The sequence below is a fragment of the Dermacentor albipictus genome, chromosome 2 (assembly GCF_038994185.2).
Source record: "Dermacentor albipictus isolate Rhodes 1998 colony chromosome 2, USDA_Dalb.pri_finalv2, whole genome shotgun sequence".
NCBI lineage: Eukaryota > Metazoa > Arthropoda > Arachnida > Ixodida > Ixodidae > Dermacentor > Dermacentor albipictus.
In genome coordinates, this window is record NC_091822.1 from 24,754,979 (window position 1) to 24,782,243 (window position 27,265).

The window sequence follows — 27,265 nt, forward strand, 5'->3', positions numbered from 1 at the left end:
CAATTGCGAGTAATTCGGAATGTACCGTTGATAGTACCCCACAAGTCCCAAAATTGAACGAAGGTCCGTTTTCGGTCGCGGCTGAGAAAATTCTCCAATCGTAGCTATTTTCAGCTCAGCCGGCCGTCTCATGTCCTGACCGACAACATGGCCCAGATAAGTAACCTGCGAACAACCAAACCTACACTTTTCCGCTTTCATCGTTAAGTCGACTTTAAACGTACGAAGCCTCGCATTCTTGTCGTAATAGACTTTGGCGTTGTTTGAGCTATTGCCATGTTCTTTCCGACTAGTTCTTGGGTTGCGCTTAGCCGTGCCAGTAAATTTAGCACGTATTCAACCACTGTTGGACTCTCCCCTCTTTCCTTCCACATCTCTCTTAACATTCTCAGTGGAGAACGGAGTGTCCTCTCATACACTAGTTCTGCTGATGAGAACCCTGTCGCTTCATGTGGAACCGTTCGCAAAGCAAACAAAGTTGCCGGCAGACAGTTCTCCCAGTCCTCCTTGTGCTCGTAACAGAGCGCACGCAAAACTCGCTTAAGCACCGAATGCCACCTCTCTACACTGTTTGACTGAGGGTGATAGACAGAACTGTGTATTAACTTTACCCCGCACTTTTGCAAGAATGTGGAAGTCAGTGCGCTCGTGAATACTGACCCTTGATCTGCCTGAATTTCGGCTGGAAACCCAACTCGTGCAAACACTGTCAAAAGCGCGTCTACTACCTCGGTGGAGCTGAGCTCTTTCAAAGGGATTGCTTCTGGAAACTTGGTAGCCGGACACAGCATGGTAAACAAGTACCTGTAGCCTGATTTTGTTTTTGTAAGAGGCCCTGCCCTGTCTATTACAAGTCGTCTGAAAGGCTCTGTTATTAAGGGCACTACCTTCAGTGGAGCTTTCCAAGTCTCTCCTGGTTTACCAGAACGCTGGCAGGCGTCGCATGATCTTACAAAGTTTTCTACATCTTTGAAACAGCCAGGCCAGTAGTATTCCATAAGCAATCTTTCCTTTGATTTGTTTATGCCTAGGTGGCCGAACCACCCATTTCCATGACAAAGACTCAAAAGGTCCTCCCTATACTTAGTAGGTATGACTAACTGATCTAAAATCCTACCCTTTCGATCTCTGTAATGCCGATACAACAATCCTCTTCTCTCATGTATCGTTACGTTGCGCCTAGCAATGCCTTCTTTAGCTGTGTCATGTAATTTAGCTAAGCTGTCATCATTCTTTTGCTCAGCTGCCAGTGACTCTCTATCCACGCGTAAGAGTTGATCAAAGTTCTTTGAGGCCGGTGATAATAACTACCCTGTCTCGCTTGTGAGCGCGTCTGCTTGCTCTTCCTGCAGGCTAGAACTCTGACACTCTAGTGCTACGCTCTCATTGAGCTGGTCAGCTGGCAGGCTCTCCTCAACTGTTCTTTTGTCCCTCGGGCCTAGCTCGGATTCGGGTATTGAAGTTATCCCCTTTTCTGCTTCCGCTGGAGGAGCTTGAGCATTTTCAGCCGAAAGCGCCGCGATCTTACGAGCTTGGCCTCGGGTCAATGCCTGTACTATGCCCTCTCCCAGTTTGAGCCGTCTGTCACGCAGTAACTGATTCGAACGATTCGAAAAGATGTAGGGATACTGCAGTGACAAAAATTTGGAAACTGCAGCCTCAGTCTCTAGCTCCCCGAATGGTCCACTGATTTTGACTTTGGCCATGGGCAGACACACGCTGTGTTCTTCTACAACCTGTTTTATCCATGCTACTTCTCCGGTGAAGTCATCTACCATCACGTAAGACGGATGGACAATGTCCAGCGTGGCGGCACTGTCTCTTAGCACTCGGCATGGTTTTCCATTAACTTGCAGGTCGTGGAGATATGGACTTAAAAGTTCCATATTCTCATCTTTTTCCTCCGCGTAGGAAAAAACTACGCTAGACTTCTCGCAGTTTACAGCTATATGTCCCAGTTTGTGGCATGTGTAACAGCGAATTGATCTAACAGATTCGAATTTTCTTTTCTGTTCTTTTTGTGCGGTTTCTCCGTTAAGTTTCTCCTCGCTCTTTTCTGCGGGCTTTTCCGCCATGTCTACAGGCTCTGATCGTCTAGTTTGCGCACCCTTTTTGAACGGAAATGGTTTCCGCGGTCCATTTCGACCGTCCCAGTTTCCCTCCTCGGCGTTCAACTTTCTACGGGTTGCGTACTCTTCGGCTAATTCAGTCGCCCTTTCCACAGTGTTTACATTACCTCTGTCTTGCACCCACAGTTTCACAGCTTGGGGGATGGTTTTGTAAAACTGCTCTAGACACATGCATTCAATGATCATGTCTCTGCTGTCGTACGCTTCCGCGCTTTTAAGCCACTCGACTAGGTTGGCCTTTAAGCTATATGCAAACTCCGGATAGCCCTCGCTATCTTTCTTCCCTGTGCTCCTAAACCTTTGCCGAAAAGCTTCGGCTGAAAGGCGGTATTTCTTCAGGAGACTAGCCTTAACTTTTGCATAATCATATGCATCCTGCACACTCAATCTGGCGATTACTTCCGCCGCCTCACACGGCAACATAGACAGCAACCGCTGTGGCCATGTACTCGGGCCGAAGTTCATCTTTTCGCAAGTCCTTTCAAAATTGCTTAGGAACAAGCCTATGTCGGTCCCGACCTCAAATAGCTTTAATAGCCTGTCCATGCGGTACGATTCTGCCTCACTTGATCGTCCCAGAGCGCCTTCACTTCCTTGAGACATCTCCAAACGTTTGCTTTCAAGTTCCAGTTGCATTTTTCTTAACTCGCGATCTTTATCGCGTTCCTTTCTCTCTTGTTCTTTTCTCTCTCGTTCTTCTCTCTTTTTCAGAAGTTCAAACCCGATTTCAATTTCTTCCTCACTGGCCTTTTCGGAAATTAGCTCCAATAATTCCGATTTGAGCATTTCCTTGCGTACATCTAGGCCCAGTTCCTCACCAACAATCAACAACTCGTCTCTCAGCAGTGTCCTTAACTCCATGACTGCTGCTTTACTGCCTTGATTCTGCTCGCTAAATCTAGCTAGGAAAACACAACCTAGCTAACACACAACAATCTAGCTTCCCTACTGTTCTAAACAGAACAACCACAAAATGAAGCCTAGAGAGTCAAAGCAAAAACCACGCACTCACCGCAGATACAGCACCATGTCGCAAAGTCCATCTCACCGCTGTCAGCCAGTTGTCAGGATTGGGGGCTCAATCCCATCGTCCGTGGTCCTTTGCCAAGATTGGAGTACGGCCTGAATTCGAAGGTAGCTGGCCCATGCCGTCGTCCAACTTATTTACGCTGAGATCGTTGATGAAGTGAAGAACTGTTTCTCATCGAGAACGAGGAAAAGGGTTTATTTACAGAAATTAAATCAGTCTAACATGACTGCTTGAGAAAAGAGTATCAGTCCAACATGACTGCATGAGAGAAGCGACTCAGTCTAACATGACTGCTCAAGAGAAGTGTCTTCAGCATTCGCACAACCACAGTTTTTATACACTCGATCCGCCGGCCATACGAGGCGGCGACTGTTCGTTTACTCATCACCAACTCGCCGCTGCTCTGCAGATCAGTTTACAGACACAAAGGCACACACATTCCGATGCCCAAACGACGGCGTTGGAGGGGTGCCGTTCCGGGAACTATCGGTGCCGATCGAGGGTCGCTCGTTGTTTTGCGTCATGCCGAAGCGTGAGAAGCCCCAAAATACGTCGTTCCCGCGGCAGCTTGTCCATGCGTGTCAAATCAGCTCCGCGTTGGGGAACTCCGGAACCATTGTTCAAACACCGAACCCGTTCCGTCACAATGTCGATGGGGCGGGTGGAAGGCGGCGGATTCCAGTACAAAGGCCGCTTCTTCAAACGCCTCCTAGCTGCAGTGACGGAGAGGGTGCGGAATGCGCGTCATGCCCCCCCCCCCCCCTGTCGTAATCGGGTGGCCATCTTGCTTAGCGGCTCGCCATTCTGAACAACGCACTGCAAGGATTTTGCATGTGAACCCATATTGCTTGACTGCACAAAAAATGAAGAGCCGGAGCTCTGGTAACGCGAGGAAGGAATGTGTCTGCACAGTATCGATTTCCTTGTGTGCTAAAGGAATTAAATTCAATAGTGATACATGTGTGTAATAACCTGGACTAGAATGCGCTGTGAACCCTTTGCCTGATATCAAGACGTCGAGGAGTTTTAAACTATACTGTTGTGTGCATTAGTGCTGACTGTGTCCTGTCACATATTTGTCCTCGTCCTCAGCGTACTGTACGTCTACTGATATTGTATCATCGGCAAGCCCGCATTCCCACCTCAGCTGTAGACCCTAATTTAATGTTTGTGGCCATCATTCCTACTTTTGCATCATGCCTCTTCCCGACGAGACGGCATGCCGTAAAACCCTGGATTTCAACTTTAATTTTGTTGCTACTAGACGTTGTCTCCAAGGAATTCAACTCAGTGTGCCCGCTATCACTGTGACCTGTGACGTCTGAGATGTCACAATCGCACGGCAGTTGTGTCAGCGAGCGCGTTGCCCAGACGGTGTACAACGCGGATGGAGCGAACGAGATTTATGTGGCTTTAAAATAGCGAATCACTTATCAAAACTGTGTGGAGAACATGGTACATACGCAAGTGCTGCAAATACAGGCTACGAGCTAGAAATTAGTTCAATGTGTTCCTCCGCTTTATCGCACGTGTGTGACGCTGTGCGCAGGAAGAGGTGCTGTCCCTGCCACCCCCATACGAGACAATGTGCAGCCAGTACGACAGCAAGAGCGGCGAGTACAGCTACGCAGACGGCGTCGTCCAGTCCGAGGTGCGTGCGCGCTGTGCAAATCAGTCACTCTACTCTATAGGTACATTCGGCTTGGTGTTTACTGGCGTTACAGAGCACTCTTGCGGCGCGCCTTTCATTGGACAGGTTCTTTAAGAGCACTGAGCCACCACTCAGTGCTGCTCTCAGCTTCGACCTGGAAAGGCAACTGAGACCACGTGGTCACGTGGTTTCAGCAGCTTATTTAGTTGGCGTGGCTTCTGCCGCACACGTGGTGGCATGCCTCGCTAGTTAAGAATAGAGTTAACTGTAACGGCTCCCACAGGGAGCCAGAGCTGCACTTCTGTTTTCCACGTGCCGCTTCGTTGCCATTTGCCAAGCGCAGCCACGTGGAACTTCTGGGGGGAAAGAGAAAAGCAGAAGGCAGGGAGGTTACTCAGAATAACGTCTGGTTGGCTACCTTACGAACCGCTCCAGAGAAACCGACCTATAGCGACACCGTTCCGCCTTTTGGCCTCGTCAAGTCCAGCGCCATTGCCATCAGCGCCGCGTTGTGTCTGGCACACATGGCAATTCCGCGGATGCGGAACCTAAAGCTCAACGCCGTACCTTGCAATCGAGGTCACTGCTTCACTCTTCGGTAGAAGTGACATTTTTGTCTCTACTGAGATGCGAAAAAAATTCTTTTACATGCATACAATATTGTTGCGCGCATTTCTGCTATTTAGCTGCAAGTAAAACAAAACATAATAAACAAGTGATATATTTTTCTGCTCGATTTCTCAGGAGTGCAGCAGCAAGTGCATTGCGGACAACTGGCAACAACACTGTAGCTGCTTCTCCAAGCTGTACTCGGTGAAACACAGGCGCCAGGGCCCTATCTGCGAGTACATCGATCATCGTGAGTACAATTATTGACTGAGTTCGTTAATCTGCGGACAAAAGAAGAAAGGGGAGCTAGTTGCGTGCGTGAGCACAGAAGAGCGAGATAGGCGACAGCCTTTGACACCGTGGACGTTTGACGTCGCCTGCCACTAAGCAGCCTGTGACCAACTTGCAACCCTGTGGAGTCCACCCGCGTTTTCTGTTCGCTAAACATCATTGTAATCTTCTATAAGCATGGATGAGTGCATTACGGTATCCATAGGTACAGAGCATTCATGTTTCCAGGGGATGGAGAGTAGGGCGGGCTGCGCCCGACCAGCTTCCGCAACCCCATATACGCAGACGCAGCCGGTCGTGAGGAGCCCCACACTAGATGGCACTGCGCAGTTTATTTGGGTGCACGTGATGATAGCCACAGAAGCACGCAGAAAGCCTGGGAACAGATTTCAGGGGAATTAGACGCTGCTCAGAGCGCCTCTACATCCTCTGCCAAATGAATACTGGTGCCTTGCAGCGGTTCTTTATAATTTGACCCGGGAGCAGACCACGCTGACGCAGCCGATCATGACGAGCCCCATGCTAGGTGGCGTTGCGCAGTTGATTTAGTCGCACGTGATGATAGGCACAGAAGCACGCAGAAATCAGCCTGGGAACAGATTGCAGAAGAATTAGACGCTGTTCAGACCACCGCTACTTCCGCTGCGAAATGAAGACTGGTGCCTTGCAGCGGTTCTTCATAATTTGTCCCGGGAGCAGGCCACGCAGACGCAGCCGGTTGTCAGGAGCCCCACACTAGATGGCGCTGCGCAATTGATTTGGGTGCTCGTGAACATAGAGTTACTGTACTGACTCTAGAGGACAAGCTACCCAAGGGCCCATGCATTGAAATCGGGAACCGCAAGAGCGCCGCCATGTTGCTACGCGCCGAGGTTGCCAGCTCCTGAGACGCTTGCTAGACTTGGTGACAGTAGTCAGTTTTAATCCGGCAACACTAGCAGCGTAGCAGCATGGTGTCTCGCTTGTAGTGTCGTGAAGTGGTGTGCGTGCAGCCGTGTGTTTGGGCTTTCTTAAGTTGCTTCTTTATTCTATGTTGCGGGACGGTGTGGGTGTGGTCCATGTTGGCCGCGCAGGTGGCAGTTATGCAACCGAAGGATGATCCTGTTGAAGTTTCTTGCGGTATGCGGTTTTCAGCGGTCACGCCTATTGCTGGAGTGTCACTCGACGAGGTTACGAGCTCGAAGCTGTGGTCAGATTCCTCCTTGGCATTCCGTAATTCTCTTCGCACGGGCGCGGTAGGTTGCAAAAGCCCCTTTCGCGATCTATCGTCGCGACGATAGATCGTTTTTTATTATTATTGTAAATACTGATCCAGCTGTAGGGCACATGTAACCGACAGACGGAAGTCTCAGGAGAGCATCTGAGATTATAATAAAGCAGGCGGCGCAGGAACTCCAGGGCACCCAAGGGACAGTGGGGGGATCAAAGCTCGAAGCAGGACGGTACGTAGGTTGGAGCCGCCGAGGCAGGTGTGTGCCAGGGAGTGTTCACACCGACAGCTCCCCTGGCACGCGCAGCAGTGCCTCGCAAGGTCGAGATATTTTAAAGGCACCTGCGCCCATGATCTTTCTTGTGCCTCGGTGCAGTGAGCATGATTAACGAGAATAAGATGGAGGGCATCCGGTGCAGTCGCGAATGCGTCATGACAAATGTAGCTCGCGTCGCCTGGCCTGTGTAGTAATATCAGAGTTGGTTGTATGAACTTTATGCGTAATACGCTTTGTTACGGTACCTTAACGGAATGGGTCTAGAGGACGGTGTTGGTACATTTTTTCGTACCGCCCTAATCCTATACCCCCCCCTACAAACACACACACATACCCCCTTTTTTCTGTATACATACAATTCCTTGCCATGACGGATCATAGCCTCCTTTATTTTTGAAAAATAGAGGAGGCTATGGACCGATTGACCAGTTCAGTATGTCAACTTGTCAGTAACTGTCATAGGAATCACTAATAAACACAATTCCACAATCGGATTGTTTACTTTCAGTTTTTATTGTAACACTGAGGACTACATAGAACCTTATTTTGTATATGTGAGAGAAGTATGTGGATATCACAAGGTTAAGCCAATGTGCATACACAGACAAAGCAGCTGCTACAACATGAACTGCATTGAGGGCCACACAACACATACGTAATTAAAGGTGCAAAATATAGGGGGAAGCTTCAAAATACGCTCTGTAGCACTGCAAAGTATAACATATATTGTATGTTTACAATAAATGTTCAATAGTACAATGCATCAATGTCCTTCAAGCCTTCAAGTTTATTATCAAGTTCAAGTTTACTGAAGTTTGTTATGAGCATATGTACAACAGGAATCTACTGACACACCCGCAGTCAAGGTGGCCGTTCGAAGTGTGCTGGCTGCGTCAGTGTAAGGAAAAGAAATTGGGTGAATGTCGACACCAGTGCCACTGCTTCTTGCTTCTGACCTGCACGTGCCTCCGGGACATCTTTGTGCACAAGTGGGCTGGTGTGGCGAGGCGTAGGAGTCATCCGAGAGAAAGAGTATCGTTTACATGGAGAAGTGGCTGTTCACATTGCCTGTCGCTTTCCCTCAAATGTTTCCTTGGCGACTAGGGTGACACACCCGCAGCCAAAGTGGCTGTTCGAGGTGTGCTGGCTGCGTAAACGAAAGAAAAATAAAGAAATTAGATGAATGTCGATACCAGTACTATTGCTTCTTGCCTCTTACCTGCATTTGCCTCCACGGCCTCTTGGCTTGCGGAGTTTGTATGAGGGAGCTGCTGTGGCTAGGCGTAGGCATTGTCTAAGCAAAAAGAAAAGGCCATTCAAATGGGGAATTATGGAAATAAATGCAGTTGTTATGTCTGGTTCTTGCACTCTTTTTGGCTAAAAGTTTTCAAACATAGTGTCCAGTACACACCAGCACTTTGACTCCTTCTGCTTTTTACCTGCAGGTGTTGCTGCGAGATCCTTAGTGTGGCTGCGTGCAGCATTGTAACACTTGGTGGAGGCATTTGAAGTGGTAGTCAAAAATATAAAGAAGCATCCCTGTCTGCACTAATGCTTTCAATTTCTAAATGCAGTGGTAACTATCACTATTAGTGCAAGGCCCCCCACATCTATGCAACAAGTGCCATAGCTCGAAACTGAATTTTTCCTTTAGTGTTTCACAAGGCGTCTGATATGTCCAAATTAGATGTGATGTGTTTGTTTTTATTTATCCCAGTGTGGAGAGAGCATCATTAAATTTTTATTTTTGCGTGTCTTGTTTTTTGGTTTATTTCTGAATTTATCAAGCAGCAGTCTCATGATGCTAAAGTGACTTATGTAATGGCAATCAGCTTTTGTTTTGCAGAAAAACAACGCATTCCCTGACCCATTGTTTGACATCCCCTCACTCGCATAATTTCGCATAGTATTCTACCTATATTGACTTGCTTGACCTCCACTAAAGAGTCTGCCATTTTCAAATACGACTCTTTCCTTAAAATCATTCGACACTTCTCATAATTTCTGTATCTTGGGCTTCTGACAGAATACTCTGCATTCACAATTTTTGCTTGTTTCTGACTAGAAATGTCTTCTTTAATTTAGAGGTTAAATTTTACCTTTGGAACACACGGAAGGGCTTGCCATTGCATATCTGCATAAAAGGGAAACATGTTTCATTAAACATTTGCAAAATCCAATTGAAGATTGATGAATGCAGCTTGCAGTATGATATGACTGAATGAGCCATAAAAGTAACTCATCTCACTTGGTAAATTAAAGCACATATTAGTGTGATGTACAAGATACGTTACACTAACGTGGTGGGTTCTCTTGCTTATACAGCAAAATAATCGGTGTGCGACAAAAAATTATTTTTGCATACCCCTGGTACACACTGATTTATGGAAAATGAGCTGGAGCTGTCCACATGATGTACTCATTTTACCTGCGAGTATGGCCAAAAAAATGTGTCCCAGCCGCTTAGTGGTATTCGGGATTATGTCAGTATTGCATATGTGCCTGTTGTCTAAAATAATTGAATTTTGAAAATGCTCGCAGGGATCTGATCTGCAGTTACGGATACATGTAAAAGACTGAGCATCAAGTGCAAGTGAACGGTCCCACAGGCCCGGAGTCGATCATGCAAATAGATTCGCTGCACAAATTTGTGACCAGAAAAGATATTCCACATGAAATAGCATGCAAGGAAGTGTTGAAAATATATCACAGTTAATAAAACGCCTATGCTATTATTATGTGGGTTGATGCGCTCGTTATGCAAAACGGAGGCGTGCAGACAGGACACAAGAGTAGAGTATTTACAAGCAAACAACACGACCGCCGCCCACTTCTGTACTCTTGTGTCCTGTCTGCACGCCTCACTTCTGTTTTGCATAATGAATCCTTACCAACTAGCTCAGCTTTCTGTCGTTCTAAGTCTCGTTGCATTCGATTTCGTCCGCATTAGGCACTCGCCTCTTAATTACTTCGTGGCACAGAAATACTCGGCATCAGGCTGTTTTTCTGCTGTGGCCTTTGTAGAAGCATGATTGTTCAAAGTGCAACAGTTAAACAGATTCTTTGAGTTGCTTGTGGCTTCGCCAGTAGAATTCCGGTGCGCTGGTCCGCCTGTCCAGCAATTTCCTACTGAAGGGAAATGTGCAAATAAAAACACCGCTCTGCATGCAGAAAAATGCTCTACTGTGACGCTTCTCAAACTATTTTGATGCACCACAAGAGCTGCCTACTCGCGTGATATTCTCAACAAGGAGATACATTCGTTTACCTACATGTGAAGGTATATGCCAGAGCACTTCGGGGCCTCGGTGGCACATAGGGCATGAGTGTACCATAGCGTCCGATGTCGACGCACGATCGCATGTCAAACCTAAACTGTACGAAACTACTACGCTTCCAAAACACAGATTCGTAACCGAAACTCGAGTCATCCTTGATTGCATGAATGCTTACTACATCGTGATTTACATAAGTCACGGATTTAGCGATCGCTTTTTGTAAACTCAATATTAACGTACCACCTTCATAAAGCCATCAAGTATGCGTTTTTAGATGACAAAGCATAAGGTGACCTGTACTTGTTTTCAGCCCTTTCAATAGTAATTGCGTTGGCCACATTGACCAGTAGCAACAGGGCGGCGCCCTAGAGGTTCCCACTTTTCCGGCCCAGCTTTTCCTCTAGAGTTGTTCCACTAACTCCATGCGCGTGAAGATAGCCACAGAAGCACGCAGAAATAAGCCTGGAACAGATTGCAGGAGAATTAGATGCTGTTCAGACCACCGCTACTTCCGCTGCCAAATGAATACTTGTGCTTCGCAGCGGTTCTTCATAGTTTGTCCCGGGAGCAGACCACGCAGACGCAGCCGGTCGTGAGGAGCCCCACACTAGGTGGCGCTGCGCAGTGTATTTGGGTGCACGTGATGATAGCCACAGAAGCACGGAGAAGTCAGCCTGGCAACTGATTGCAGGGGAATTAATATGCTGTTCACACCACCGCAACTGCCACTGCCCAAAACCTAGTGCCAAAACCTAGTCCTAGTGTTTTACTCGCCTTGCTGGTAATGTATTCCATGTGCTGATTCCATTTGAAGTTAGTTGGCTTGATGACAGGTATTTGAACTCATTTACCGGCTCAATGGCAGCATTGTTGATATTATAAAGAAGTGATAATTTAGAGCGCCGTTTCAATACCTTGGTTTTATTAACACTAATCTGCATTAGCCGCATGTCACACCATGATGATAATGTAGTCAAATGAGCCTGCAGAAGAAGAGAATTGTTAGTCTCAATAATTTGACGATACACGGTACAGTCATCTGCATCTGAGAGGGCTAGGAACTGTCTAATAGGACGTTTTGCAAAGCACTCTACAACTTTCCAACTGTAATCTTTTCCTATCCTTGTTGCTTACGAAATTAGTTCATTTATGTTGACTGTGAGTAATTGAGCAGAACAACATATAGTGCAACTTATTCCATACAATATTCAGCAACATGCATTTCGTCGCGTCGTCTCAGAGTGCATCGGCATATTTTCAAACTCTTCGTAAAGTTAGCTGGGATACCTATCATACGCCACAGCGTCTTTTTGTCTTTCGCGTCATGAAAATTTAGATTAATTTGGACATGCGAAGAGTTGAGAATTTACAAACGCTACTGTAAAATCCCGTGCAGTTCACGACCTTCGACATCGATTTGTCTTGTCTGACCATTGAAAGCCGCCGCAATTTCCGCATAGCTCCTATGTAGTGCATCGAATAGAAGATGGCCGTACACGTCTAATGCGGTGGCGACTCCAGCCTGCAGGAAATCCTCGCCACTGGACTGCGAAAGCGAGGATGATGTTGATGGCGACGACATGGCGATAGTATTGTTATTTTTAAAAAGAGAGTAAACAATGCTCAGTTTGCATTTTCGCAACTCACGCCTGGGACGAGGAAGGGGTGTAGTATTTATTTACTATGTGTGCACCATGTGCACATCTCCATTTTGCCTATTACTAAACTATTGATTGGCTAGGGGCGCCTGTCTCCTTCTGACGCGTACACCAGCCCACTGAGTCAGAACTTCGGCGGCAGAGAAAATGGACATTTCCAGTAGGTGGACACTTACCGAATAAAACCCGTGGTCTATGGGAGTGGTGGCCACAAAGAAGCTGAAACGCCCTGAATAGTGAAGAAGGGACCTGTGAGTGAATTGATAAGATTTATTGGGGCATAAATTATGCGCCACTACTGATTAAAGACAAATCCGGCGTTGTTACTCTATTATAGCTCGCTACTAGGGTGACGTCAAGTAGACGCCACTTTGGCTCGCCTGGGGCACGTGAAAGTGAGCCGGCACTTGCTGAGGACCGAAGTAGGATGTGGCAAAACACCAGTAACAAGAAGCTAGTCATGCATATTGTTCTGCAAGATATATTTGATTCACCAATGTAGACTCTCCCGGAGTGCTGAGTGATATTCTTAAATTTGCATCCCGCAGATTTCTGTCACCAAAAATAGGCTGTAAGCTGTTCTCTGCTTACACGTATGTACGTCCTGTACGTTCTACTCTCGCAGTTCGGTGCACCGACAAAATGAAGCGGCAGCTTTGGCTGCACAGCTGCCAGTCAGCCTGCACCAGGCCCTGCCGGTAAGAACGCCCACAAGGTAATCCGCACAGCACATGTCCTTCACACTCAGCACCCATCGCACGCTCCTTGGTTAAAAACAACTTCCCGTTTTACGGCTGCTCGCTGTTGTAACATGAGAGACGAAGCGACGGGAGACTTGAAGTAGGCCAAAATAAGACTATGAAATATATAGATATTACATCCTTCTTATGCCGCTATAAATCACAGTAGCAATGTGGGTTTGTTGGTATGGGCATCTTCATCCGAGTTCTCTAACGCGAACCAGACTGGACACAAGCGGAGTGGGTCCTGTATGTTTCCTCGTGCAGTATTATTCGCGCTAAAAGCACTCCCATCAAGATACAGGAAACTAGCCAAGCCATTTAATATAGCAGGATAAAAAAAAACGGCCGCATGTTACACTTCTGCAACAAGTGAAAGCGAAAGCCTACTCCAGACTTGGTAATGCGCTGTCTTGAATCCTCGCGTTGTTGCTTTTGCAGTTCGGCTTCTTCGGCTCATTTTCGACGCTTAACTGCGGCCAGTGGCGCAGTAACGGTGCGTGTGTGTGTGTGTGTGGGGGGGGGGGGGGGGGCAGCCAGTTGCCTAGTGGTGGGGGCAGGACGTCATATACGTCTGAAGACCCCCTTTTTCCACCGGCTTGATTGGGCGTAAATAGTAAAGAATGCTCCCGTAACCAGCAGCCCGAGCTCTTGTACCCAATGTACCGGATATTTAGCGCCGCAGAATTTTCCGCTGCAGCTGCTGCAACATACTACGTAATAATTGTACGAATGTGCTGGCTAAAACATTTTATTCGCTAACTGGTGGCAAAACTACTCGCCTTAGAGCAATGTTTCGTGTGCGGTGTGCTCCTGCGCTGCCCTCGTGTCCCACCATCGTTTGTTGGTCGTCAGTATGTATACAGTGTTCTATTTATCAGTTTTCTATCATTTGTATTACTTTTGTATCAGTTTCGCGGTGTTGAATAAAAATACTGTCTTCTAGACAAAACTAACAGTCTCTTTCTCACTTTGTTGTTGTCACGGTGGCATCCCATAGTGCAGGGTGTTCAGCCCTATTCTCTTTAACATAACTATGGTTGGCCTTGCTGAAATATTACCCAAGACAATTCACCTATCAATTACGCTGATAATATTCGTTTTTGGTTTTCTGCGGTGACTAGTCTTCAAGTGCGCGTGAGAATTCAATTGGTAGCTACGCAAACGTGCTCGTATGACCGCAAACAAGGCCTTAGTGTGTCCAACGAAACATTCGCGTTAATCGCGTTTACGCGCAAACCCATGACACCATACCATGTTTCTCTCAATGGCCATGGTACCAAATACAAGAAGTACCACCGCTTCTTAGATGTGTTTATTTACATGGGTCTTTCACGGAGCGGCCACTGAATCTACCCGAAGCGGAGGCTAATTTATATTGTACATATAATGAGGTTTCTGTGCGGAAAAACCTGGGGCACCTGGGTACGGGGACGGGTTACAGTCCACGATGCAGCGGTACAGCGCTCGGTTTCTGGGCGTCTTACGGTGCAGCTTGCCGGTTTTGGTGAACACATGTCAATATTCGTGTGATCGAAAGTTTACAAGGCCAGGCTCTACGAACATGTCTTAGATTTCCTCTTTGCACCTCGACTCACGCAACAATCATGATTGCTAGAGAATACTTGATTCCAAGACATAACGATTGACAACCTTAGAGCACACATTGGACATCTGTGTCGCGTACCCTGTCACTATATTGCTGCTTTGCCAGCACAAAGACCTCGAGCCAGATCATTTTCCAAACTTGTAGCGACCCATCAAGGCTACTTTCAGTCGGGCATTACGCCAGCAGCAAGGCCACTGCGAGCCGCTCTGCTGCCTGCGATCGCCACAAGTACGCGCCTCACGATTCCGGGAATTACGAAGAAGAACCGTCACTCAAGAGTAACTCTGCGTCAGTTAACTCTGTCATTAGTGAACGAGGCACATTACCAAAGAACACACATAAACACCGATGGATCTGTCTCAGCGACCAGCTCCACAGGCACTCTCATCATCCCGGCCTCACAAGTCACAATTACGTTCAGAGTGTCTCATATAATGACCTGCACGCGAACAGAACTTGCCGCTCTACGCTCCACTCTTAATCACATCGCACAAGCCAAACGTCTAAACTAGGTTGCTTTTTGTGACTCCAAAGCAGCCCTACAGAGTTCGCATTGTCCTTACGAGTACTTGGAGTTCAGAGTCCTTATGACGCAAGACCCATGCACAACTGGTGTTTGAGACTAGAGAGCTTCTCCATCAAGCCCTCATAAACGGACATGCCATCATCTTCTAGTGCCTTCCGGGGCGCTGTGGCATCGTTGAAAATGACATTGCTGATGATGCCGAGCGGTCAGTCCATAAGGAAACCTTGACACTTCCTATACCCTTATCAAGGACAGACGCTGCGAGGTATGGTTTACTTGCTCAAACCAAAGCTGGAACTTTGTGGAACACGCCGATTTTCTCCAACTGCCGTCTCCACCGGATGGATCGTACATTGAAGCTGCAGATTCCATCGAACTTATGCCGCCCTGATGCAACTGTACTGTGGCACCTCTGGATAGGGGGGCTTTTACGAAACCCACTCATTCCTTATTGGATGAAGCGACACACCGATTTTTGACACGTAGAAATATGAAGAGGCGATCGAGCACTTGTTGCGTTTTTGTAATCTCTGTGACATTGAGCGCGACGTTCTTCAGAGGATGTAAAACCTGTTAGATAGCAGACCATTTTCAGCTACTAAGATTCTCGGACCATGGCCCACAGGTCACAAGCTTACAAAGCGACGCGGGCGCTGCTACTTTTTATGAAATCGACTGGCCTCAGTGACGTTACAGGCGTGAAGTTATGGACAACCGCACGTATCACACAGATAGTAATGGCGCTCTTTGGCCGTACCTTGCGCCAATAAACACCACACATTAATTCTCACCGATAGTACATAAAGCCCCTCAATTTTGCAAAAGTAGTGTCACTCTTAGATCTTTCCGCCTCCCCGCTCTCCCCAGCATTTCCTCCTCCACGCCTCCTGATGCCCCAGCCTCCCGCACTCCTCCATTGGCCAAAGTGTGTCACATGTAAGCACGCAACGTGCTTTTGTATATTTTCTTTCTTTCTAGCGCGCCCCGACTTTTATTGCCGGCCTATTGCGACAGAGGTTCGCGCAGACGGATTGATTGCGAGAAGTCGCGGGATCAAATTGCCGCCGCGTCCGCCGCATTCCCATCGGGGGACATGCAAAGACGGCGGTCTCCCGTGCATTGGGGCACGTTAAATAACACCACCTGGTCAGAATTATTCCGAAGTAATACATCACGGGGCGCGCCTTATAATCGGATCGTGGTTTGGAACGTAAAACCCAAGAATCAACTCTTTCTCTGTCTTGTGTGCCTTGATAGTTTACAACGCCGAAGAATACAGACGCACGTAGTACACAGATATAAAATTAGCGCTTCAACAAAAGTGTTACTGCTGCTAATGAGGGGGAGGCGGATGATTATCTTTGGAACCTCTGTGCAGTTGTCCCATCAAGTTCGTTCTTGCTACCAAATTCCAAGCACTTGAACTGTAATGAATTATTAAATAAGTGGTTCATGTGTTCGTACGTTGTTAAAATTATCAATACTTTCTACGCGTGAAAACGTTGCTCATGGCTGCCACAACTCGTGCATAAGCTACACACATCTGTAAAGGGTGCGGAACGGAAGCGACCCTGTTGCAATGCGTTGCGGGCTCCACACAGTTGGAATCTTTCGCGCGCCGGTACAATAAAAGTATCATGTAGGTACGTAAATGAACCCAGGAAACCACGTACACATATTTTCGCGCCGTCAAAACCTGAAACTGACGTAATTACGCGCGTGTTTGAGCACACTGTGTGCATGCATCGTGTTTCAGCAACTCGAAGTCTCAACGTGCGGGCGCTTTGCGCCCTAAATAATGGTCCTTTTTTATTTTTTGCACAATTCGAACACGACATTATTGAGACCAGTTACCTACTGAAGAGGCAACATCTCGCCTCAAGAACTGCTCCGCAGTACTCGAACGAACTTTTCCGCGGATTTCTTCTCGTAGCGCCTTAGCCGTCGTCTGCTACGGCCGGGCCAGAATGGGCGCGGGGTGGAACGGAGGAGGAGACGTCCATCCCTCTCCTTTCTTTTCTTCCCTTCAGCCCCATCCCCTGTGTACAGTAGCAAACGGATGGGCGTCTGGTTGACCCTCCTATCTTTCCTTCCTTCTTTTCCTCCTCCTCCTGTTGTTCATGTTGTGTGACTTGATGTCACAAGTACAGTGCCCTGTTTCAGCTGCACGAAATTTTACAAAAATGTGAATATTGTGACGATACCTCCCAATATTCTATCAGGTTATGTGTCTTTGTCGCCACTGGCAACTCGGTATCGTGCAAAGTATGGCAAATAATTATTAATGATATCTGAAATAACTACTTAATCGGGAATTCTAGAGCTAACATTGCAATACGAGAATTGAGGACCTAAAGCCGTGTTATTAACTGAACAAAAACTTCTATAGACAAAATCGTCTTGGGTGATAGAGCCTGCAGTACTTTGGTACTGAGGGCGACCCAGTATGGCAGTACCAAAAGAAATATGAAATAGTGCACGAGTGACGTCGATCTCTTTATTCTCTCCACTGCGAGTGCTGACCAACAGTAGCGCACGCTTTCTCTGGCACGGGCTTCATCGCGGCCTTCTTGTTTTTTACATGCTCACGCCAGGAAGCAGTGCCCCTCCACCCATTGCTGACGATGATAGTTTCTGTACCACTGGATCGGACGCGGCGTTCCTTTTTTCAGGGCCAGCTGGGGCATGAGCCACTCAAGGCTTTCCCCTTGATAGCATCGATAGCAGAAACTTCAGAAAATGTCTCTGTAATATACCTTTCCCGGGGTCCGTGTCACAGCGACGGTAACGTCACAACGGGACATTACCAACGCACGTGCAGTGGCGCTGGTTGGCAAAACACCACCACCGCTGGCTCTTGGCGTGGTGCAGCCGCGCAGTGCTTGGTGCGAGTGCGCGCTGCGAAGTTTTATATATATATATATATATATATATATATATATATATATATATATATATATATATATATATATATATATATATATATATATATATATATAGAGAGAGAGAGAGAGAGAGAGAGAGAGAGAAGCTTGCTCTGCTTCTTACTCCAACTTTTGCACAGCTTTCACTCTGCTGCTATCGCTATCATGCACACCGCAGGACTACGGAAGATGACACAGGCGACGTAAGAAAGCATGCCACGTTTGAGGAGATAACGATAATTTTTAATAATTTATTGGCACCCCTTTCAAACAGGGCGGTGAAGATACTCACCTAGCCAGCTTGCGTTAATCAGGTATGCTATACATGCCTTTCATTGTAGCATTTTAGAGCGCAACTCTTAGGCGTCCGTTCCTGCGGCGAGCGTCGGTGTAGCCGAGCGAACGAGCTCAGTGAAAGATGAAAGAGGAGAGAAGGGCGCAGTAGACCCATGAGGTGGAAAGCGGAGAAGGAGGGTATGGCGAAAGCGTGAGAAAAAAGGCGTAGTCCGGCGATGTCTACGAGATTGCGCCGGAATAGCGCGCGTCGTCTGGGAGATCTGTCTGCGGAGGCTGCTGTGAAAACCGTCCACGCGTCACCCACGCGCTCCTTCTCGCGACCTCCCGATAGCGAGGCAGTCGCGCCACACTTCACTCCATTTGCAACTGCCGCACGAGAGAGATTGCCCGCGCTGGCCAATATATCGCGAAATGATAACACGTATAGAGCTGCGCTAAAATTTCGCATTAGAGAATTCTAATCGTCATTGACTTTCTTTCCGCCAATATCATAAACATCTTTTTCGTATCTCAACAGCTGGCAGGCTATTTCTTTGCATTCTAAATCCAAGCGCTTTTTAAGGTGCACGCTGTACGGGTTTTACTTGGAGAATACCTTCGCATTCATTAGGATGTACTGAGCGGTCTCAATTTTTGCTTCCGCATACACATGCATTTGCTTTCGCAAGTATTTGTTTCGGTATGTTCTTGTCCTTAAGCTACAATCTCGAGCATCAAACAGGACGTCACTGCTCTTTGTGCTGTACAGATTTTTCCTTCTAATTTCTTTCTTACCATTCTAGTAAACATCCTCGGTTGTTATTTTCATTCTTTGCAACCATTTCAGTGTCTGTTTTTCCCCTCACTGTTTTACCAATCACTCCTAGTTGTCTAAGTACACTTTGAAGTACCCTGTACTTGATTGCCAAATTTCTTGGTCTCTTCCTCCATTCAGTGCCCTTGTTCTTCAAGCAAAAATACATGTCATTTTGTGGGTTTGCGTTCGTCCGCTTCGTCGCTGCGCCATAGTGTAGCGTGTTTTGGGCATAGGGACCGCATCGCGGCGAAAACGCTTTCGAACTACGCGCGCGCGTGCCGCCACTTTCCCTCCGTCTTTCTTACGAGAGCACAGTACAGCAGCAGGACAGTAAAGCACTCGCTGATCTCCGCACACAAACGGACCAGGGGATCACTCGATTGGCCTCTTTTTGCGCGAATCGGCGCCCCCTCTATCCTGGCGGCTCGAGCTGACCGCGGATGTGGGGGCACGAGGAGAAGCTATCTGGCGACGAAACCGTGCGTGCTCAATTCCGATTCTCCTGGCCAGCTCTTTTCTTGACCGGCCCCGCCGAGGGTCCTCGAGCTGAGGCGGGTTCGCACCCATTTGCTGCTCGTGTTCTGGAGGATACACCAAAGAGACGCTGGCCACTTCACGTACACGGTCGTACTGCGCCGGTTGCCTACGGAGGTTATGGCGAGCTAAAGGAACCTTGCCCTGGTTAGCGTGGTTGTTGGGAGCCACCCTCCCGTATAGCGGCGTGTTACAGCTTTCTCTGACGCTGTTGTGTCACCCTTGATTTGCGGCAGCTCCTGCTCATGCGCCCCAGAGTGTAGCAGTTAGACAAAGCCACCGCAATCATGCGATAAAAGCCTTCCTTGTTCTCTGGACCTTCTCCTTACGGCGGTCTGTCTCGCTCCCAGTGGAGACGGAACGACTGTCCGCTTCGGGTGTAAGAAGCATGCGGCTGAGCTGATGCTCCCTGGCTCGGATCCTTTGACCTGCGCGGTGGCCTACGTGACACCCGATAGAGCACCGTGAGACGGAGATCACAACTTTAGCTGCCCATTTATTTTGATCCATGCACCTGAGCCTTTCTTCAAACTAATTTATTTGTGAAATTCTCTAACTTCAAAAGAGACCCAATCTATGTGCCCTATAACGTAAAGCTATTCCAATATGTTTTTATTCCAATCTCCTGACGTCAAATTTGCGTAATCGCCGACGCAAGCCTCGGGCAGTCACCCGCCGGGTTGTCTCAACAAACCAATCAAATGCTACCTCGTTCATAGGAGGTCACTTTTGTTTGCTTGAAAAACGAACAACATTGCCTGCACTGAGTGGCTTGTCTTATCTAATTGGCTCACAAGAGGCGAGGAGCATGCTCAAGCGGAGAGGGATTCGATGGGACCGAGCCACTGCAGTGAATATTGATAACCGGATGAAGAGGGTGGTGCCGGCGTCTGCGATTGGTCCGCTTTCTCTTACATAGCTTGCGGCGGCTCGTCGATAATCGCGCCGGCCTGCAAAAAAAATTAAATTGTGGGGTTTTACGTGCCAAAACCACTTTCTGATTATGAGGCACGCCGTAGTGGAGGACTCCGGAAATTTCGACCACCTGGGGTTCTTTAACGTGCACCTAAAGCTAAGTACACGGGTGTTTTCGCATTTCGCCCCCATCGAAATGCGGCCGCCGCGGCCGGGATTCGATCCCGCGACCTCGTGCTCAGCAGCCTAACACCATAGCCACTGAGCAACCGCGGCGGGTACGCCGGCCTGCAAGGAAGCTTAAGAATGGCGCTAAAACGGATCCGCAGCAAGAAGAGTTGGCAGAACGAGGTCGCAAACGTGCCGAAAGTTATCGAAAACGTTACACGGCCATGAAAAAGTTTTATTACACGCGAATAAGCCCATGCTCTCCGGAAGGGCTGAGTAGCCAGTGCCTGAGCGATCGGCGACAGCCATCTTTTATTCCTTTCGGAATGGGGCAGCCTGCGGCTATTCAGAAGAAAATTCACTTTTGTTCGGCATATTTATCCATATTTAATGCGTACACGTCACTTTGACGCTGTAAGTTTTTGCGGTTTTGTGACGTCGCATGAGAGGCAGGTGAAGTGGGTGCAGCCCGAAAACTTTTGACCGATAGCCGAGGGCTAATGGCGAAAAGGCGTCGAATCAGAAAAAAACTATATTTGTTTTGTTCGGTCAAATTATGCATAATCAGTGTGTACATGTCACATTAGATTGGGAGCTATCGCGGTATTCGTGACGTCGCGTGACAGAGAGGTCAAGTGGGGGGTAGTCCCAAAATGTTTTTGACCAATCACGGTGGGTTGATTGCAGAATTGGAATAGGAAAGTTTGGAATAGTTTTACATGTCACCCTGCACGGCCTCAGTTGTGGTTTTGCCGTGGGCCCCGAAAGCCAACCGGCCTACCGATCTTTAGTTAACTTCCAATACCGACAAGATATCCGATTTTAAGCACAGACTAGCGTTTTCGAACATTATAGTTGGCACCAATACTCCTTTCCAGACTCCATGGACGACTTTAGGTTGGCGCAAAAGTGATCTATGTTTCATAATCACTGCATTCCGTTTCCACTTTGTTTTCAGATTGGGTTGGTGGGCGCTTCAGTAAGCCGTTCATTCATTCATTCATTCATTCATTCATTCATTCATTCATTCATTCATTCATTCATTCATTCATTCATTCACAAATTTTATTAGAGTCCTGAAGCCCGGTCTTTTCAGACCCAGGCGGCCACGTCCACGTCGGCACCGTCAGGCCGAGCCTTATGGAGCCATCGTCGACCCTCTGGCCAGCCTGTAGTTAATCTTGATATGAAGAGCTTGATATCACGTTGTGCCAGTAAAGCCATTTTTCGTCGGGGTCGGCGAGAGTCGCGGGACAGCCCGTCAACATGTGTCTGATGTCAATGATGCCATCGCACACGTTACATTCTTTCCCATTTCTCTTTCGGGGTGAATATTATTTACGATACACGGAGTCGGGTACGTCCCTGTTTGCAGTAAACTTAGCGTGACTGCCTGAGCCCTGTTCAACTTTACGTGTGGCAGTGGGAATCGCCTACGCCCTAAGTAGTAGTATAAAGTGATGTCGTTGTAAGTTAGTAAATGATCTTTATGCTCCCCGGAATGGTAGTGGGCATGACTTCGGTTCTGACCGGCGCGGCAAGCAAGTGCTAGTGCCAGATCACCTCGTTGAGGTTGAGCCAAGTCTCGTCCACTTGTCCCATATGTGCAGAAAACAAGCGGATTTCAGTTTTGATAGTTTCGACCTTGTCAATAATTTTAGCCGCAGTCCCGGCGACATAGCCTTTGTCAAAGCTGGTAATTGCTGCTTTGGAATCGGTATAAATGACCATTTAAGGTGCATGGTGGCTAGAGCAATTGCGGCTTGTTCCACCACCATGGAATCCTTAGTGAAGATGGTGACGGCATCCGGTACCTCGCCCTGGCTGTAGACCACCACGGCTGTGTAGGCCTCGTTGCCTTTGACCCAGGCAGTGTCTACGAGAGCCGCCTGTTGTCCTAGCTGTTTAATTTTTTTCAACAAAGCTTTCGCTCTCGCTTTTCTCCTGCTAACATTGGGCTCCGGGTGCATGTTTCTCGGGAGGGGTGGTTCCGATCGCGTCTCTAAGGCCCTCGCTCAACTCTACATCGGCCTCCTTCGGTTTCCTCGATCTATTGGGGTCTGTCACTATCGCTTTACCAGAAAAACCAGAATACCAGAACTAAATACCAGAATTACCAGTTCTGGTATTTCTGTATGTTCTATGTCTGCAAATAAAGAATTGCATTGAATTGAATTGAAAAAAAGCCTGCCCGCTCGCGGTTTCCTCAGTCTTTCCTGCTGCGCCTTTTGTTGCGCTTCCGCCATCTCTTCTAACATATTGGGTACGCCTCAGTCCATGAGCTTCACGTTCGAGGTGCTGTTGGGTATACCTAGGGTAGCCTTGACTAACTTTCTGATCATAGTGTTGAGCTTGTTCAGCTCGGCCTGCGACCATTTCAATAGACCTGCCACGTAGGTGAAGTGACAGAGAGCGAAGATGTGCACTAGCCTGAGAGTGCTGTCCTCACCCAGGCGCCTGTGTCTGTTTCTCATCCTCCTTAGCAACCTGATGACTTGGTCCGTTTTGTTTCAAATGTGTTGAATGACATTTATTTATTTATTTATTTATTTATTTATTTATTTATTTATTTATTTATTTATTTATTTATTATACATACTTTCAAGGCCCTAAGGCACTATAGAAAGGAGCGGTACATACAAAGCAATGTAATATGCAGACAATGGTATGCAGGCAACGTTAAGCGATAGCGTGGTGGACTGCTGTTTTGAATGAAGTTGCATCTGTGATCTGAACGATGGAAGCAGGAAGGTGGTTCCAGTCGACACTTGTGCGGGGTAAAAAAGAATCATGATACTTGTTCGTTCGGGAGGATGGGACGGCAACTTTATATCTGTGGTCTGAACGGGACGAAGTGTAGGAAGGTGGGGTGATAAGTTGATTCTTGAGCACCTGGTTTGAGTGATAAACCTTGTGAAATAGGCAAAGACGAGCACATTTGCGGCGTAAAGAAAGATCTGGCAGATTCAGGGTTATTTTCATACATGTAACACTGGAATGGCGGGAATAGTTAGATAAAATAAAGCGAGCTGCTCGATTTTGAATTGCTTCAAGTGTTACGGTTAGTGATGCTTGATTGTTATCCCAAATGGCAGATGCGTATTCAAGTTTTGAGCGAACTAGGGTTTTGTAGAGCGTCAATTTTACCGAAGTAGGAACGTTAGAAAAGTTACGACGAAGATATCCTAGCATACGATTAGCATTAGCAGTAATATAATTAGTATGCAAATTTCATGAAAGATCATTAGTTATGTGAAGGCCAAGATATTTGTGAGCGTTAACGGATGCTAATGAAGTGTCATTCAGTACATATCGACACTGATTGCTATCGCTGGTTCTACGTGATATGCGCATTGATTTACACTTGTTAGCGTTAAGTTTCATGAGCCATTTTTTAGACCAGAGTGATATGTTGTGAAGATCTTCTTGCAGTTTATCTGAATCATCAGGGTTAGTAATCTTTCGGTATATTACGCAATCGTCTGCGAACAAATTAATTGATGATGACTTTACACAGTTAGGGAGATCATTAATATAAATCAAGAAGAGTAGAGGCCCCAAGACGGAGCCTTGTGGCACTCCGGATGTAACTGTTAACAATGCAGATGAAGAGTTATTGGTTGTGACATACTGAGTTCGATTAGAAAGAAACTGTTTAATCCAAGACAACACATTTGGGTCAATATTAAGCTGATTAAGTTTATGGATAAGTAGGTTATGACACACGGTATCGAAAGCTTTGGCAAAATCTAAAAAAATACAGTCAATATCGAATCCTTGATCTAAGGCGGCAAACAAATCGTTAGTGAAGCAAAGAAGTTGAGTATCGCATGAAAAAGTTTTTCTAAAACCGTGTTGAGATGGATGGAAGAACGAGTTGCTTTCCAGGAAATCGATGAGGTGAGAATAGATTACGTGTTCTAAGAGTTTGCATGGAATGCTGGTTAATGAGATGGGTCGGTAGTTCTCGGGACATAATGCGTTACCTGATTTATGGACTGGAACCACCCTGGCCGTTTTCCAGTCTGAAGGAAGCGATGAGCACTGTACTGACTGAGTATACAGTTTAGATAGAATTATAGATGAAAATAATGCAGTACATTTTAACATTTTTGAATTAATAAGATCAGGGCCTGCAGAAGCTGAGATCTTTTGATTATCAATCAAACGGTTAATACCAACCCAATCAAATAATATGGGATCCATAGCACAGAACAAGGAATCAGGAATATTTGGTAAGTCGGCAAAGTTATCATCACAAAAGAATGAGGTAAACACTTCATTTAACACGTTGCAACACTGGTTTTCGTCAACATCACTGCCATCTACATGAACTAAATGAATGGAGTCAGCTTTCTTGTCGCCAACAATACTCCAGAATTTACGCGGGTTAGTTAGTAAGAGGGATGGCAATGTGACATTAAAATAGGTTTTTTTGGCATTGCTAGCCGCATAAACGTACTCAGCTTCTGCACGATGGTAAGCATCCCAGCGATCGGCAAGATTGGTTTCTCTGGCACGACGGAAGATACGTTTCTTTTTGTTGCGAAGTCGCTTAAGGTGATTATTGAACCAAGGTGAGCGTGAGTCATAAGGAATCTTCCTTCGAGGTACATATCGGTTAATTAAGTCGAGCAATTTATTTTTGTAGAGCTTCCAGTTTTCTTCGACAGATTGTTCATCGAATTTGATAAGGTAGTTGCTGGTAAACGTTTCCAGTTCACTGGTCATTGAGGGTATGTCAGCGCGGTTATAGCCAACAATAATTTTAGATCGTCTCTTGGTAGATACATGCATTTTCAACGTGAAATTAATAATGGAGTGATCACTTACACCTTGGAGGTAAGTTAGTTTACAAACAAGGTCAGGCACAGTAGTGAAAATAAGGTCCAGGATGTTAGATGACGTAGAAGTTTTACGGGTGGGTTCATGTACTAACTGTGACAGGTTAAAGTCTGAACAGATATTCAGACATTGTGCATCCTCGGATGAGCTTTTTGCCAGGGTATGGAACCCGAAATCACTTCTCCACAGAATATTAGGAAAATTGAAGTCCCCCATAATAAACAAAGGTGACGTAGGGTACCTAACAGTTAGATTGTTGAGAACATCATGTAAATCATCGCAGAAAGATTTTGGTGCTGTTGGGGGTCTATAGCAAGCGCAAAAAAATGCAGTCACGATTATCAATAACAACACGTACGCACACAAGTTCTAAAGCAGACACTACTGGAACATTAGATGAAGAAAGTTGGTCATTCACAGCAATTAAAACACCCCGCCAGCACGAACATCACGGTCGTACCGGTAGATATTGTAGCTTTTTTCACATTCGAAAATCTCAGCGTTTCTTATTTTTGCCGAAAGCCACATTTCTGAAAGGACAACTATGTCAGCTGAGCATGCGTCAATGCGAGATGATAAAGTAGTTCGTTTATTAAGAATACTGCGTGCATTGGTGAAAAAGATTGAAGCACCATCTGCAGAGAGGGGAGATAGCTACGCCGATCTGTCATGCGCTGGGTTAGCAGGTGCTTTGCGAGTGGAAGTTGCACGCGCCTCTCCAAGGGATACCAGTTCACAAACAGTGTCAGTGACTGCGCTGTATATGTAGGCTTTATTGTTAATGACTAGTTTATTAAAACGAAGTGAAAAAGGCTGGCCGCTAGACTTGCCGAATTCGAGAAGTTTTTTTCGTGTCAATCGCGTTGCCCTGCAGAAATCTTCGCTAATGGAAACACCTGTACTTTTCAATTTAGATTTCTGTGAGAGAATACTTTCTTTGGTTTTGAAGGAAGAAAACTTCACGATGATTGGGCGTGTCTTATTTGCAACATAAGCACCCAACCTATGTGCTCTCTCCACCATGCCATCTGTAATACGCAAATTTAAATGGCATGAGAGAAGCTCACAGATATGCTCTTCCGATTGTGTCCAAGTCTCGGAAACGCTGTCCGGGATGCCAAAAAACAGTAAATTATGTCGCCGTGACCTATCCTCTAGATCATCAAGACGCGAGGCCAACGCAATACTTTCAGACTTAACGGCCTGGGCAACAGAACTACTGATATCTGCTGTGGGTAGCGCTGTTTCAAGACATTCGACAGTAGATTCAAGATTTGCCAATCTGCATGCAAGATCTGCGACTGTATGTGAAAGTTCCTCTTGGTTTTCTTTTAGCTCAGCAAATGCATGCATCACCTCTGAGTGGCGATTGTCGATTTTCGTTGAAAGGGCTCCTATGGCGTCAAGCAATTCTTTGTGCGATTTGCCAGAGTCAGCGTTTAGCGGACCGGGATTTTCTTCTATATCCCCGCAAAGCAGTAAAAGTTTCACAACAAAAATACATTGAGGTTGGTACCTCCCGCTGCTATGTGGAAGCCTGAAACTCTAATCTTTTCGACCTGCTTGATCGTGGGTACAGCGCGGCAGCGTAAGTTAATCTTGGTTTCCTCCCTGGGGACTTAGCTAGCCCCAGGCTCTTTGACCCCTACCTCGATGTTTTAGGACCAAAAGCTCCGATTTTGCCGCCGAACAGTTTAGTCCCATCTCGCCTAGTGTGCTTTGTACGGTGTGTATGCTCTCTTGCAGTCTGGTCTCCGTCTGGACTACGTTACCGCTGG

At 46.8% G+C, this 27,265-nt stretch overlaps 1 protein-coding gene across 1 annotated transcript in view; it reads left to right on the top strand.

Annotated features, from left to right (window-relative positions):
* LOC135897870 (uncharacterized) overlaps positions 1 to 27,265 on the top strand; it is a 138,080-nt gene that overhangs the window by 43,696 nt on the left and 67,119 nt on the right. The window contains exons 7-9 of the mRNA XM_065426562.2: positions 4,709 to 4,810; positions 5,555 to 5,669; positions 12,759 to 12,831. Of these exons, the coding sequence (XP_065282634.2) occupies positions 4,709 to 4,810; positions 5,555 to 5,669; positions 12,759 to 12,831 (290 nt within the window). The remainder of the gene's footprint in view (positions 1 to 4,708; positions 4,811 to 5,554; positions 5,670 to 12,758; positions 12,832 to 27,265) is intronic.